The sequence below is a fragment of the Vigna unguiculata genome, chromosome 1 (assembly GCF_004118075.2).
Source record: "Vigna unguiculata cultivar IT97K-499-35 chromosome 1, ASM411807v1, whole genome shotgun sequence".
Lineage (NCBI taxonomy): Eukaryota > Viridiplantae > Streptophyta > Magnoliopsida > Fabales > Fabaceae > Vigna > Vigna unguiculata.
The window spans coordinates 25,017,550-25,033,543 of record NC_040279.1 but is presented as its reverse complement, the minus strand read 5'-3'; the positions used below and the strand labels follow the sequence as shown (position 1 = coordinate 25,033,543).

At 31.6% G+C, this 15,994-nt stretch overlaps 1 protein-coding gene and 1 pseudogene across 1 annotated transcript; one reads left to right on the top strand and one right to left on the bottom strand.

The window, feature by feature from the left end:
* Positions 1–4,782: 4,782 nt before the first annotated feature.
* On the top strand, positions 4,783–5,478 carry LOC114190172 (basic blue protein-like). The gene is made up of 2 exons (XM_028078968.1): positions 4,783–4,963; positions 5,174–5,478. Exons 1-2 carry the CDS (start codon positions 4,783–4,785, stop codon positions 5,476–5,478), a joined length of 486 nt encoding a protein of 161 aa, XP_027934769.1.
* A 5,650-nt stretch (positions 5,479–11,128) lies between these two features.
* Positions 11,129–14,447, bottom strand: LOC114175316 (annotated as a pseudogene).
* Between the last annotated feature and the right edge of the window lie 1,547 nt (positions 14,448–15,994).

Genomic DNA, 15,994 nt, shown 5'->3' with positions numbered 1-15,994 from the left:
TATCCCTCCTCCTCTTACCCTTATGAGAGACTCTTATCAAAGTTAAGTAATCTTTCAAACTCGAAATCATAGTTGTCATGCAATTCATTTTGAACTTGAATTTGAGTCTTCACTTTACCCTTCTTAGGTTGTGTTGGAGTTAGAGTTGGAGTTGCACATGGGCCTTTCTTAGAAGCATGGGAAGTTCCAATAACAATACCACAACTTGATGGTTGCTTTCTTTTATTAGTTGCTTATCTTCTTGTATAAACTATTGGTTCTCCAATACGCGAAGCTTCATAAATAGTTGGCCAATTAAGAGTGAGATCATCATCAAAAACCAAATCATTAAACCCCTTTTCATTATCATTATCTTCATCAACTTCTCCCACTAACCACTCATTACATTCATCAATGTCATTCAATAGAATAGGTTCTATTTCATCCCTAGTATTATATCTTTGAGTAAATTGTTGATTATACTTCATGTAAACCAAATCATGCAACCTTTTATGTTCCAGTCTATTCCTTTTTCTTTGAATGAATCTACATTATGAATAAGTAATATGTGAATTAATTTCTTTCTACAACTTACAAATAAGATAATAATAAAATGAGTCATGTCTTATTACTTGCTAAAAAACACTCCAATTGCGCCCACATCCCGATGAACTACATGTCAAGCTTAAAATCTTGATTGCTAGCTTTTGTAAGTTGAGAGCTGCATGCCCATAATTCTTCCATCATTGAGCTACACAAGTAAAGAAAGTAACTTAGAATGTAACCATTATATCTTAGCGTGATTTAAAAAGTATTTAAGTGTCTCACCTAGGGCTACAAAAAGAGGACCTGACCTGTAAATCGTAGGAGATAGAGGCGTCAACGCTTTCATTGGGGTCGTAGCAGAAGGAAGCATCGCCGCGCTCTCTGGGACTTCTACTCCCAAGGTTGTGCCTAGGGATGGCAAAAATACCCGTACCGCGGATATCCGCAGATAAAATCCGCGACGGATAGTTAGTACCCGCGGGTATTTATTATCCGCGAGTAGCGGGTAGTGAGAATTTTAATACCCGCTTATAAACAGGTCAAGTGCGGGTATCATACTATCCGTACCCGCGGGTACCCGTTACCCGCAAAAAATTAAAATTAAAATTTAATTTATATTTTATTAAGTTAAATTTAATTAAAATTAAAATTAACAGTATATTTTTTTATGTCAAATTTAATTTTAATTAAAATTTAATTTAATTTATATTTATTTTTATAATTTTATATTAAAAAATTTATAAAATATTTTTTTCAAATATTTGCGGGTATTGGGTATCCACGGGTACCCGCAGGTTTTAAAAATATCTGCGGGTATTTTTGAAGCGGATACCCGGCGGGTAAACGGGCGGGTAACGAGCAGATTTTTTTTGGCGGGTCGAGTTGCGGGTAAGCACTATCTGTGCCCGACCCGACCCGTTGCCATCCCTAGTTGTGCCTTACACAGTGGGTTGTCGTCGTCGCTGTGTACATGTTTCCTGCAAATTATAGGAGATAGAGACATCGACGCATTCGTTGGGGCCGTAGCAGAAGGAACATATGATAAAGTTACTACTGAATTACTAGTGATGAGTTTGAATTAAGAAAAACGTCCTTAAATGTGATAATATCTTAAAAAAAAGATGAAATTAAGAGAGTTTATTTAAAAAGATGTTCATATCAAATATAACTTTATAAATTTTGAATGTATTATTTTGACTCCTCCAAAATTATTGGTCAAGATTAGGGATGGTAAAAATACCTGCACCCGCAGGTATCTACTAATAAAATCTGTGACAAGTATTTATTACCCGCGGGTAACGAGTATTTTAATACTCGCTTATAAACGGGTCATTTGCGGGTATCATACTACCTGTACCTGCGAGTACCCAATACCTACAAAAAATTAAAATTAATTTATATTTTATTAAGTTAAATTTAATTAAAATTATGTTTTATTAGCTTAAATTTAATTAAAATTAAAATTTAATTTAATTTAACTTATATTATATTTTATAATTTATAATTTTTTTAAAAAAACTTATAAAATATATTTTTTTAAATATTCACTAGTATGCGGGTATTCACGAGTACCCGTGGATACCTGATAAGTTAACGGACAAATAGTGGGTGAATTTTTTTTTGCGAGTCGGGTTACGGGTAGGCACTATCCATGCCCGACCTGACCCGTTGTCATTCCTAGCCAAGATTCGTCATTTGTGCATCTCCAAGATATTTTCTTCTTATATCACAACTGTTATGCAATTATTTTCAAATGATGTATGCCAATTAAATATATTTTAAATATCACATTTGAATCTTTCTACTCTTTTTTAATATTTTTATTTATTGTTTATTTTTTTTTTCACACAAGAATGTTTAACACTCTCAATTTAAGGGTTCAATAGCATAAACCTTTCATTTACTAGGTTATATAGAAAATTGAAAATTTATCTCATTTATTATATTATTATTAGTTTTTGTTTCCTTTAAAGAACTATTTTGTTTCGCTAAAACAATTTCTTTATCTCTCAACCATCGACTAGGTTGATATTTAAAATTTTTTCTTACATCTCCAAGGTATTTTTAATGTTATCATACCCATTAATTATACATTTATTTTCCTGTGTGATTTCATTGAATGGTCTATCAAATTGTCTCTAAGACACACATTTTATCATTTTTTAATATTTTTATTTGTTGTTTATTTTTATCATATATAATACTTTTTTAATATTTTTTATATAATTATTTTTTATTTTCTAACTCATTATCATACATGTAATTGTATCACTATAATTGTATAAATAAATTTTATTCACTATAATATAATAATTTAGTGTAATTATCATTAATTTTTTTTATCACCATCCAATATATTGAAGTTCAAAAGATAAAAGATTTATGTTAAATTTATATCATTATTAGTTTAATCTTTGAATATTTTTTGATTTTGATCAAGTGATGTATTATAACTGTTATTAGTGTATAAAAAAAGATATTCCAATAGAATTTAAAAAATTTAAGTAAATAGATTTTTAAATTTTTTAAATTTTGAATATTTGTTTGCTTTTTATATTTAAAAAATATTTAAATTTTATCAACAGGTTTTATTGACATTTGCAAATTTAATGAATGTTTTTGTTCTCATGAAATTTTATTTGGTATTCTAATTTGAAATGTGTACAATTATAATTTCTTTCATAATATTTAAAATTGAAAAAAAAATCGTCTTTTCAATATTTAATAATGGGTTAAATATGTTTTTGGTCCCTGAACTTTCAGTGAATTTTGAAATTAGTTCATTTCGAAACTTTGGACCAATTTAGTCCTTTGTCTTTCAAAATAAGTGGATTTAGTCCTTTTAATCAAATTTTGTTAAGTTTATTTGACATTTCAACATGTTTCATAATAGTATTTAACTTAACATTAAAGCAAAAATATGTCAAACAATATAAACAACTCAGATACAATTCTCAAATGCGTACAAAACATCAAATAAACCTAACAAAATTTAATTAAAAGGACTAAATCCAAGTATTTCGAAAGATGAATAACTAAATTGGTCCAAAGTTTCGAAATGGATAATTTCAAAATTTACTAAAAATTAAGGAACCAAAATCATATTTAATCCTTTAATAATATTATATTTCCTTTACTGTAATTTTGTTTTGTTTTATATAAATTAATTAATTGATATTAGAACAGTAAGAAAACATGTACGAGTACGAGTATATATCCATTATTTATTGAGATTGGGTATAAGGATAATGATAAATTTTTTTTAAGATGAATATGAAATAATGAAACTCATTCCGATCTTATCACGTTGTCATTCTTAAACTGGACCGAACGACCAGCCGGAATAAAGATCCAAAGATCGAAAAAAATTATTTAAACAGACAATTAGACGTTATATCCGGAACATAATTATGTTTTATTTTTCCTTACTTTTTCTTGAACCAAATCCATATATTTCCACTTCATTTCCGCTTCATCTCCCATCTTCCCATAGAAAAGCCAAAACCGATCATGATCGTGATCAGCGGTGGCTATTGTTCAGGGTGTATATGGTGTAAGTCTGCAGGCAAATAGTAGGACACCACAGAAAGCAGGCCGCCGGAACAAATATTCTCTCTTCCAATGCTCTATCCATTCCCCTCCTTCCACATGGCATACATCCATCACCTCATTCTTTCTAAACAAAAAATAAAAATAAATATACAACATATTTTTTTAACACTATTTCTTTTATTTATTAAAAAAACAATATAATCTTCTTCTTCTTCTTTTACATTTTATTATAATTTTAAACGTTTATTTATTGTAAAACAATTGATGTTTTAATATGTCAAAATTAACTAATATTTTTTTTTCTCAAATATAATTATCTAATAATATTCATCATTCGAGATGCAAAGCATCAAAATCAATGCATATGCTTGAGTGAGAATGCGCCAACCTTTTACATAGTAAACATTTCTTAATTTATGCATATTAATTAATTAAGTCTAATTAAAAGGAGAGAGATATAATTTACAATGTCCAGTTTAAGATTAAGTCCAAGAAAAGTTGTACTTGGAAGAGTAAATACAACTCATAGAGGGTAAAAGCCGGCCATGTACGTCGATAAAATCAATACATTACAACTCCTATATATCTAATCCTCATTCAGTTTGAAATCGGTGTGACCTAACAATTCATCTAAGCAACACCATTTGCATAGAAAACATTTGTTAGTTCTTCCCTAATTTACTCTAACTCCTTAGTTCAAATCAAATGGCTTCTTCTTCATCTTCTTCTTCAGCTCCTCTTGCCTTCTTTGCCATCTCCATGGTTCTGCTTTCCTCAGTTGCTATGGCTACTGATTATGTTGTGGGTGACGACAAGGGTTGGACTCTTGATTTCAACTACACAGTTTGGGCACAAGACAAGGTTTTCCGTGTCGGTGACAACCTCTGTATGTTCCGAAAAACCCTACCTACTTCTCGAAATTATCACTATTATTTGCATGGATCTTTTATACTGTTTTATTAAACATAAAACAAAAAACAAGGGTTAGTAATTTACAATGCAAATTTCTAACTGGGTTTTAAGAGTTTCATGATGAGTAGTGTTATTATAAGTGTTTGGAGTTCCTTTCCTAAGACGAAGATGCTCTTTATGGCAGTGTTCAACTATGACAGCTCGAAGCACGACGTGGTGAAAGTGAACGGAACAGAGTTCCAGGATTGCAGTTCCACGTCGGCGAACGAGGTATTCACAAGCGGAAAGGACGGGATCCTGCTGAAATCAGAAGGGAAGAAGTGGTACATTTGCAGCAAAGGCAACCACTGCAGTAATCATGAAATGAAGCTCGTCATCAACGTGGAATCTGCAGCTCCGGCACCGGCTCCCGTTTCCTCCGCTCCCTCTCTCCTTGCTTCTCTCTCTGCTGGGGCCCTCATCGTTGCCGGAGCAGCAATCCTTGCCTGAGATCAAAGCAACTACCATAGAAAACTCTTATTTCCTTGTTGAATGCATTATCATCATTCGTTTTATGTTGTTTTTGTTATAAGCTCGTCTCAATAATATGTCTGATTTCATTTGGACTGCAAGATAAGTGTTTCCGGAGAACACCATGCTTGCTTTGTTACCCACTCTTATTACCTTTTATATTTATAAATAAATCCTAATTCTTTATGCTATGCTGCAAGAAAATCTTTAATAAATAAAAGATAATTACAGTGCCACGTTGTCGGGAGATTGTAGATTGTGAATTGTGAATGTCGATATGGATGTAAAAAAAATTAAATATGTATTTGTCCCATAGTGAATTTTATAATTAATTTATTTCGAATTTTTTCATTAATTTAATTTTTCTTTTTTTGAAATACGTAGATTTAGTTCTTTTAATCAAATTTAGTTAAATTTATTTACTTAATATTAAAACAAAAATATGTCAAACAGTATAAACAACTCAAGTACAATCCTGAAATACGTATAAAAGATCAAATAAACCTAACAAAATTTGATTAAAATGACTAAATTCACATATTGGTCTAAGGTTTTAAAATGGACTAATTCCAAAATTTACTGAAAGTTAAGGGACCAAAAACATATTTAACCCTACAAAAATGCGTAATCATGGATATTTATGATAAAACTCTTAATGGGTAGAAAATTGATTATGAATGGATATCAATGAATAATAGAAACAGATATTTTTTATACCCGCATGATAATGAGGTGGGTACGCATATCACAATATCCATATCCATGGATACATATACTTTTATACTCTAATTTAAATTAAAAAAATATGATAAAAATATTAACACATTGATTTTGAATGTGTTATATTTTATCAATTGGTTGTAAAAATTATTTATTTCTTTGTAAACGGTCATTCAACACTATTTTGATGAGTTATTTGAACTTTGTTTGAAATTTATGAATGTTTTGTATTGTATTTTATTTGAATTTATGATTAAAATATGTTATTAAAATTTTAATTTTTTTTATATACCTAATACCTGTGAATATTCGTGGAAATTAAAAAACTATGTGAGTACCTGTATACTGGATACCTACATGAATATGGGGACCAATATGAGGCATATACTTATCCCGCGGGTAGGGTAGGAGGAGTTACTATCCGTACCCTACCCGCCCTGTTGACATCCTTAACTCTGGCGTGTTGTGTGAACTAATTTATTTATGAACTATAAAGTACTAGTATTTGTTGTCGTCGACGACAAGCTGAACAGTGGCCGACGAGTGAGACGATCACTTTTCGTGCGATGAACACAAGATTTAGGAAGTTGTTTGAGTAAATGCTTTGTGTAACCTCTTTAGCGTCAGAACCATCCATCCTTTTTCTAATGTCTTCCTTTCTCTCTTATACTCGGATTGTCCTTGCTCTACCCTTAATTTTCCTGGATTCACAAGCATAATCTGGGGTGGGGTGGTTTACGTGGTGTCGACCCCTATGTGCGAGGCGACCGTTGGCATGTTTCTTGCATCTAGAGATGACAATGGGGCAGAACGGGGACGGGTTTCACAATCCCACACTCATCCCCATAAAAAAATGCATCCCCATCCTCATACCCAAATCCAACGGGTATCAAACTTTTGTCTCATCCCTATCCCCACCGAGTAACGGGTATATACTTGTACTCATACACATACCCGATTTCTTACTGTTTCAATATTAATTAATTAATTTTTATAAAATAATATAAAATTATGGGAAATGAAACATAATATTATCAAATATTCAATATTAAGTGGAGAGTTGTTTCTTCAATATCAAATATTTAAAAAGAAATTATAATTATACATTTCAAATTAGAATATCAAATAAAATTTCATGAGAACCAAAACATTTATTAAATTTGCAAACTTTAATGATACCTAGTTAATAAAATTAAAAATATTTTTAAAAAATATAAAAGGAAATCAAATAATGAAATTAAAATATATTTTAATTGTCTGTTTACTTCAATTTTTTAGATTCTAATGAATATCTTTTTATACATTAATAAAGCTTATAATAGATCACTTAATCAAAATCATGCAAAGAATAAAGATTAAACTAATAATAATAAAATTTCAACATAGATCTTGTATCTTTTGAACTTCAATATATGTTGAATGGTAATAAAAAAACCATAGCAATTATATTAAATTTTTATGTTATAGTAAATAATTTTTTTTATACAATTATAGTGACAAAATTACAGTTTGATAATGAGTTAGAAAATAAAAAAATAGTTATATAAAATATATAAAAATAGTATACTACATGATAAAATCAAACAACAAATAAAAATATTAAAAATATTTCAAATATGTGTCTTGAAAATAATTTGAAAGATTATTGAATGAAATCGCACAAAAGAAACCAAATATATAATTATAGTTATGATAAAATGAAAAATACCTTAGAGATCTAAGAAAACTTTTTAAATATCAACATAGTCAATGATTGAGAAATAACAAAAATTGTTTTAGCAAACCAAAAAAGTTCTTCAAATGAAACAAAAATTAATAATAATAGAGTAAAAAAAGATAAAGTTTTTATATTATCTAGTAAATGAAATATTTATGCTATTAAACACTTGAATTAAGATTGTTAAACATTTTAATGTGAAAGGAAAATATACAATGAATAAAAATATTAAGAAATAATAGAAATATAAAAATGTGAGACAAAAAAAATATTTAATTAACATACATCAATTGAACATAAATGGATAAATGTTACGATAATAAAATGAAATATATTAAAGATGAGAATGAATTTCACGAAAAACAAACAATTAGAAGAATTAAAAAATAAAAAGTACGTTGTAAAATATATATATATATACATATATGTATATATATATACATATATATATATATATTTATATATATATTTATGTATATATATACATATATATATATATATATATGTATATATATATATATATAGATATATATATGTATATATATGTATGTATATATATATATATACATATGTATATATATATATATATGTATATGTATATATATATATATATACATATGTATATGTATATATATATATATATATATATATATATGTATATGTATATATATACATATACATATATATATATATATATATATATATATATATATATATACATATATGTATATATATATATATACATATATATATATATATATGTATATGTATATATATATATATATCAGTTATTAAATTGATTATGAATATTTTAATAATTTAAACGGGGACGTGGATATGGCGGGTGTGGGGATGGGGCAGATATGTACATCCCCATATTCATACCCAGTCAATGCAAGGATTTTCCATCAAAACAGGGACAGATTTGGACAATACTTATGGGGACAAGTTATTTATCAAAGACGGATTCAGGATGGATTGGGCTGCACATTGTCATAACGTAGCTGGGTCCGAACGCTACTTATTATTTATTAGTTAAGGTAGGACATGGTCGAGACTAGATCAAGTCGAGAGCCCATATCAACTTATCATCGGGCGCGTTGGGACAATCCAATATTTAAAATACTATCTATTATAAATAAACAATTATAATCAATTTATAAATTAAATTTTAAATTAGTTTCTAATTTAATTTAGTTACAAAGAAAACATAGGACTCCATATATTTAGTAATGTGCTACTTTGCTAAAATTTTAATTTGTGAACTAAATGTTTTAAGTGTGTTTTAGATTTTTAAAATTTATTTTTCTTTCTACCTAAAAGTCCCTTAAAATAAAATCAAATCCACTATATCTCTAGATTGCAATTAATTTATTTTTTCATTCTCGATTGAAGTAATTGGAGAGAAAAGTCTTCGTTTTTTTTTACTCTATTTCACCTATTAATTGTGTAAATTTCACTCTTTCATTTTTAAAGTTAAATTCGTTACTCAAGCTCGGTTGAGTAGAGATAAACAAATGGAGAGAAAAATAAAATAAAAAGACTGAAAAAAAATGAACGTAGAGTAAAAATTATGGTTATTGAGGTAAAAAGAAACATGTGATGAATGGTGAAAATGGAGATTGTTTGGTTGAAAATTAAAGTTATTTAAGTAAAAGGAAATATATTTTTAATTATTTTTATTATTAATAAAAAATATTTTATTTTAATATCATCTCTATATTTATTTTTTTTATTATAGAAAAAAAACGAGAATATAGAATTGAAAGTGAGAATTGGGGATGCGTTGACTGAGGAGACATACTTCCGTGAGACCCATGCCTTTTCCGTTGGGTTTCTTTGTATTTCCTTCCTTCCAAATAGCAATAAAAGAATTTGAACAGGATGAATATGACGGATATAGTTCAAATTCAAATTTAAGGCTATTTAAATATTCATATAAATGATAGTGTTTGAATCGTTTGATGACTTTTTAATATTCAAACAAGGTTTATAGTACAAAAGTATAATTGTAAAATATAATGTTATAGTCTATCGGTAATGAATTGGTAGAGGTATTAATTTGGCACTTAGTCGTTGGCCAGTTTCGGCCCATTTTTCATTAAGTTTTCTTTAAAGGAGTCCCTAACGAGGAGGCCAAACAAAATCTCTGATCCTAAAAGCCTTCTCTTTAGTGGATTAGGGGCATAAGGTAGGTTTGTCCCCCTCCTAAAAATATTATTTTGAGTCAGAGTAAAAGATCAAATCGAGCGACTTGGAAGAGATTGAGGATCGTCGGGCAATCCCGTCCCGTTCGGCATTGGCACGTTCAGCCTGTTCGAATCATCGAGCAAGCTCGTCCTGTTCGGGGTCCGAATCGTTTGACATGTTCGGGTTTTTGAGCCCGTCCGGGTGGTCGGGCCCATTTTTTCTGTTCAGGTCATCTGGCCCACCCGATCTGTCTGGGTTGTTGTGCCCGCCCGACTTGTTCGGGTTTTCAGGCACGCCCGAGTCATTGGACCCGCTGGGCTAGCCCTGGTCATCGGGTCTGACAGGGTCGTTTGGGTCGATGGGCCCATTAGAGTCGTCGAACCCACCCGACCCTCCGAGTTGTTGGGCTAGTCTTACTAGTGCAGGTTGTTAGGCACGTCTAAGTCACCGGGCCCACCAAGCCCGTCTTGCTCGCCCAGACCATTCAGGTCGTCAGGCACATCTAGGTCCTCGGACCTACAAGGCCTGTGTTGCTCGCCTGGATTATTTGGGTCGTCAAGAACATTTAGGTCGTTTGGCCCCCCCAACTTGTCTTGCTCGCTCGGACCGTGCGGTCGTCGAGCTCATCTAGGTCTTCAGACTCGTCCAAGTTGTCAAGCCTTCTTGTCCCTTCCGGATCGTCGAGCCTGTCCCTCTCTTCTGGGTCTTCGAGCTTGTTTGGTCTGTCCAGATTCTCGTGCTCGCCCAACCCATCTTGGCTATCAACATTAAACAATGTCTATTAACAATAGACATTACCAACTACTACTATATATACATGCAAAAGATATTATTTGAATGTGCGATGACGATTATTATTTTTTAGTGAAGATAACAATCCATTCATGCAAATAAAAATTTAGATTACGTTCAACATGACACTTAAAGGTTATTAGGAGCAAGCAATTTATCAACGTGGATATGGGAGTACTAGTTTAGGATTTTATGTAAATTTTATATAGATAAAGCAAATGGCAAAGTCTTGATATATATGGAAAAACTTCTTTACATAGTTTTTGCCAAGAATTTATCAAATGAATATTAGGTTTCATAGAGAATTGTACGTATGGATACAACCTTTAAAACTGATGCAGATAAAAAGTATACATATAAATGAAGATAAAAACTACTCAAGAAAAGAAGGTCTTGGTAGGTTCGGTAGAAAGGCCAAACCCAAATGGGAAGAGTGGATCATAGTGAGGATCTCCAACATTCATTGGCAATTGATCAACTGATTTGAACCATGTTCTTGGAAGCTTTCCAGTGAAACCATAGTCACCATATATAACATCAGCCACACCTTGGCCTTCGCTACCAGGAAGCCATGCAGCAACAACTGCATCTACCATACCAACATATGGTTCAATCACCAAAGGACGACCAGAAATTACAATAACCACACATTTTGTTGTTCCACACACGTTTCTTATGATCTCAGGAGCAGGGTCTGGGATTTCCAACTTCATGTTGTCACCATGCGTTTCAGCATAAGGAGGCTCTCCTACTACAACTATGCCATAGGAAAATTCATTGGATTTAACAAATTCTGCATCAGGCTTCTCCTTGTAGATCACTGTGGTTTCAGGATCAACAGTGTTTTTCACAGCATTCAGAATCGTAGTCCCTGCTCATACAAAGGTTCGCAAGAATAATAAGAAACAAAAGTTGCATTATATAATTGATAGTAAGGATATAACTAAAAAAGAACAAACAAAATACATATATCTTAACCTTCGAGAAGATTGTTCCCACTGACCCCTTGCCATTGTATAGTCCAGCCACCACACTGATATCCTAGATTATCTGCATGGATTCCAGCAACAAGTATTTTTGGTGCCTTTTTAGGAAGAGGCAATAAAGGCTTATCAACAGATTCACCATTTTTCAGAAGGACCATTGATTTTCTCACCGCTTCTCTGGCCAAATTTCTGTGCTCCTGTCCAGAATTTTGGTAAACATTGAACATTTACAACGTGATCCCTATATGTATTTGTGAACTTGGTGATGTAAAAGGAAGTGCTTGAGGAAAACAAAAATAGTTCACATGGATTCCCAAATATTTGGTCATACTGTAATCTGCAAAAGGGTTCTCAAATATATACCCATCATGAACTTAACCCACAGAATTCTTCTCACCGCATCATCAATTCGACTCATGGGAATGCGCTCACTTTTCACCAACATGGATAGACCATCTATGAATTCTGTGTAAAGCTTTGGATACATGAACTGCAGAACCAAGCATAGTGTGCGACAATATTAAACGTGTCCTTACTGGAACCATATAAACCAGTTAAGGTTATATCATGTACTTCAATCCTAAATAAACTACCATGTCAATGCCAGCAGAAACTCCTGCTTCGATTGAATAAGTCATGTTTGCACGATGTGGAGTTGTGATCCTATCAATACCCTTAAAATCTGAAATGACAAAGCCCTGATGTAATCCAAGAAAAGGCAAGGGGTTATATAAAAAATGTGCACGTTCGATGATAAACAGGTTTCAAGTAATGTTAATTCAACAAACAAATCGTTTTACCTTGAAATGGAGAGTATTCTTGAGGAAGGAAGTAATAAGATCATGGTGAGCGTGCATTTTGACACCATTCCAACTGGAGTAAGAGACCATTATGCTTGCCACACCTTTATTGATTGAGGTCAAGTAAGGTGGCATGTGAATTTTCATCAATCCATCTCTATCTATAACAGTGTTGTGCTCATTAATCCCATCCACTGTTCCACCGTCACCCACATAGTGCTTAGCACTGCCTATAACTTTTTCTCTGTTCACAGCAACATATATATGAGTATTTCAGAAACTAAAATAATAACTCCAAAATCAGCACATTGCTTTCACCATGTGGAGCAAGAACATCAACTACTATAAGGTTCACAACTAACTGATACTGAAGCAATCATATAAAAATTAAGTTATTTTGTTCTTAAAATTCTTACTTTCCAGAGATAAAAGGAACACCCTTTGGTAAATTATCAGGGATATCTCCTTGCAATCCTGGTATGATTTCGGTCATAGCTTGAACCAGTTCAGGATCTTCACTGTAGCTTTCATAACACCGACCCCATCTTGGATCTCTACACACCTACAGAGAGTAGAAACCTGTGCTAAAAGATCTGTATAAGTTGAGAGCATAAAAAGTTTGTTGTAATTACTCACTGCTATACAAGGTGCATAAGCATATTGAATTCCTGTTGCTCTAACTTCAAGGGCAGTTGCAGCTCCAATTCTCTTAACTAGTTCAGGGTCCCTAACCAGCAAAATCAAAATATCTGCAATGATCACTTGTAACAATAAAATAAGAATAAAATAATTACGCTTGGTATATATTACCTGGTAGCTCCAAGACCAATATTGTGAGGAAAAATAGTTGCATTGTAAAGGGTGTTGTGGCCGTGAACAGCATCAACACCATAAAACACTGGAATTCGAAGGCGGGTTGACAAAGCACCCTTCTGAAACTCATTCACCATGTCAACCCAGCTTTCAGCAGATGCCTGTGGAGCCGGCATACTCCCTCCCTCGCTCATCACACTCCCTACTCAAAACACCAAAGAAATAGAGTGAATATAGCACAGAGAAAAATGGGAAACAAAGAAGAAAGAAAAGGTAAAGTGGTTAGTAACCAATAAAATACTTGTTGACCAAATCAGCAGATGTATGCTTGCGCTCAACCTGCAACATTTGACCAATTTTCTCCTCCAGAGTCATCCTGCTAAGATCCTCAACCCGAGCATCTATTGACTGGTTTGGGTCCTTGTACTTCATTTGATCTACACTTAACAAACCCTGCCCAGTTAAGTAATAGCCAAAGCCCCACCAACAACATGGAGATTTTGGCCGTTCCATCCAGATTCATAGTAAGTACTAACACAAATTCAATAATAGGATACGTAAAATTCAGTCTCCATAAAAAATAAGTCCTCTTTGCACATAACTCAGATGCGCCATATTAATCCTTCAATGTTCAAGAACGCAATCTCCAGCACAGAAAATATGTGGTGCTCACTGTTCATTAAGGCTAAATAAAGAACGCAGCAATCATTACACTGAGCCTTGGAGTTAAAGGCTTATAGAACGAGTAACATGTAAAAGATAAAGTATTGCATGGCTAAGTTAACAGAGAAACATTATTTAGTTGTATTAATTGTACCTCTTTGTGTTTATGGAGGATTATTATACCAGCTGATGTTTGTCACTGCAGAAAATGAAGCGTAATCCGGAACTGTGAATGGTGACATATGTTGTGAAAACTGGGAAGAGGAGTCACATGAAATTAATAATCCAAAAATGTTTGGTTTGGCTGCATGATTGGATAATATTATAATTCGTGATGGTGAGATGTAGCATGCGAGGGAGTTTCATCAATATTTTAAGCGTAGAGTCATTATTCAAAAAGTATTTTAGAAATTATATATGTTATAACTAAAACAAACCAAAAAATGTGTATATAAGAACTATAAGATTAATTTAATCTTTCAACCATGAAATACAAGGTAAAGTGATTTTAGACAAATATTTATATAATTGAATTTGTATTAAAAAAAAGGACTTTTATGTTCATAAACTGCTGGTTCTCGCCCAGGCTCACGCCCAGCGCCTGCGGGTGGCAATGCAGAATTCGTCCTCACCAAATTTCTTCACTGGCATAATGGTTTGCAGCGGTTCTTGTGTTATTTGTTGAAGTAATTTTTGATAATTTTTACATCGAGTAAAAATATACTTAGATGTCTTATACCGCTCTTTTTTAGAGTAAAAATATTTAGACATAAATTATGTAAATTTTAAAATTATTCTTAACTTAAAACTAATTATAAATAACTCAAACAGTATTTATCGAAATACGTATTTAAGGTAATGTGGTAATTACGACATGTTTATGATATGGGGTAGTGTTAATTTATATGTGAATTAAAATTTACTTTTTAAGAAATTAATAGAAGAAGGATTTTAGAAAGTTTTCTTATGAAAAAAATATTTTTTCCTTAAAGTATGTATAAAGAATGCTTATGGAAATATATCTGCGATATGAATAACGACTTTTAAACACGCCCGTTTGCAATATTATTATAAAATTAATATAATAATTTGAATAGTTAAAATTACATATAGTGATAATTTGTAGACGAGAACTTAGGATGTGTTGATGAATCGATGTAATGCATAATAGATTGGGGTTTTTAAAAAGAAATAAAGTTGCTGTGAAATCGTTTTTAAACTATTATTTCTATTGAAAACACAAATCGGTGATGATTCACAAAACACACTGGACTCAATAATTGTTCTTTCTCATTATCACTAAAATACAGTAGAGAGGGAGAACAACGTACGTACCACTGTATAACAAATTAGCACAGATTGAATCTATTGCATTCACTATTTTTATTATACGATCAAGTTTTGTTACTCTGCTGGTGGTATTGTTGAGAATAGTCCAAGTATGAGTCAAAATTTCACATTAAATAAAGACAAAATTGAATGTGTAACGTTTTGCTAAAGCATGATGGAATGTTTACAAGCATAAAATAAATCACAACTTAATATGTTGATGTACTATTCAAACCAAAACTCAACGAGGTTAATAAAACGAAAATTTTAAGACCAAATCAAAGAATTTGAAAGATAATTTAAAAAAATTGGTTAAAGAGAGTAAAATTACAACAAAATAAAAAATATGAGAAAAACAAAAACACTTTAAAAAAGACAAAAGTAATATAAATAATTATTTAAAGTTATTAAAAACTGTAAAATAGAATTTTAATTTCACATTGAATTCTTTTACCATAGGCGCACGACTTGTGTTTTTAAAATTC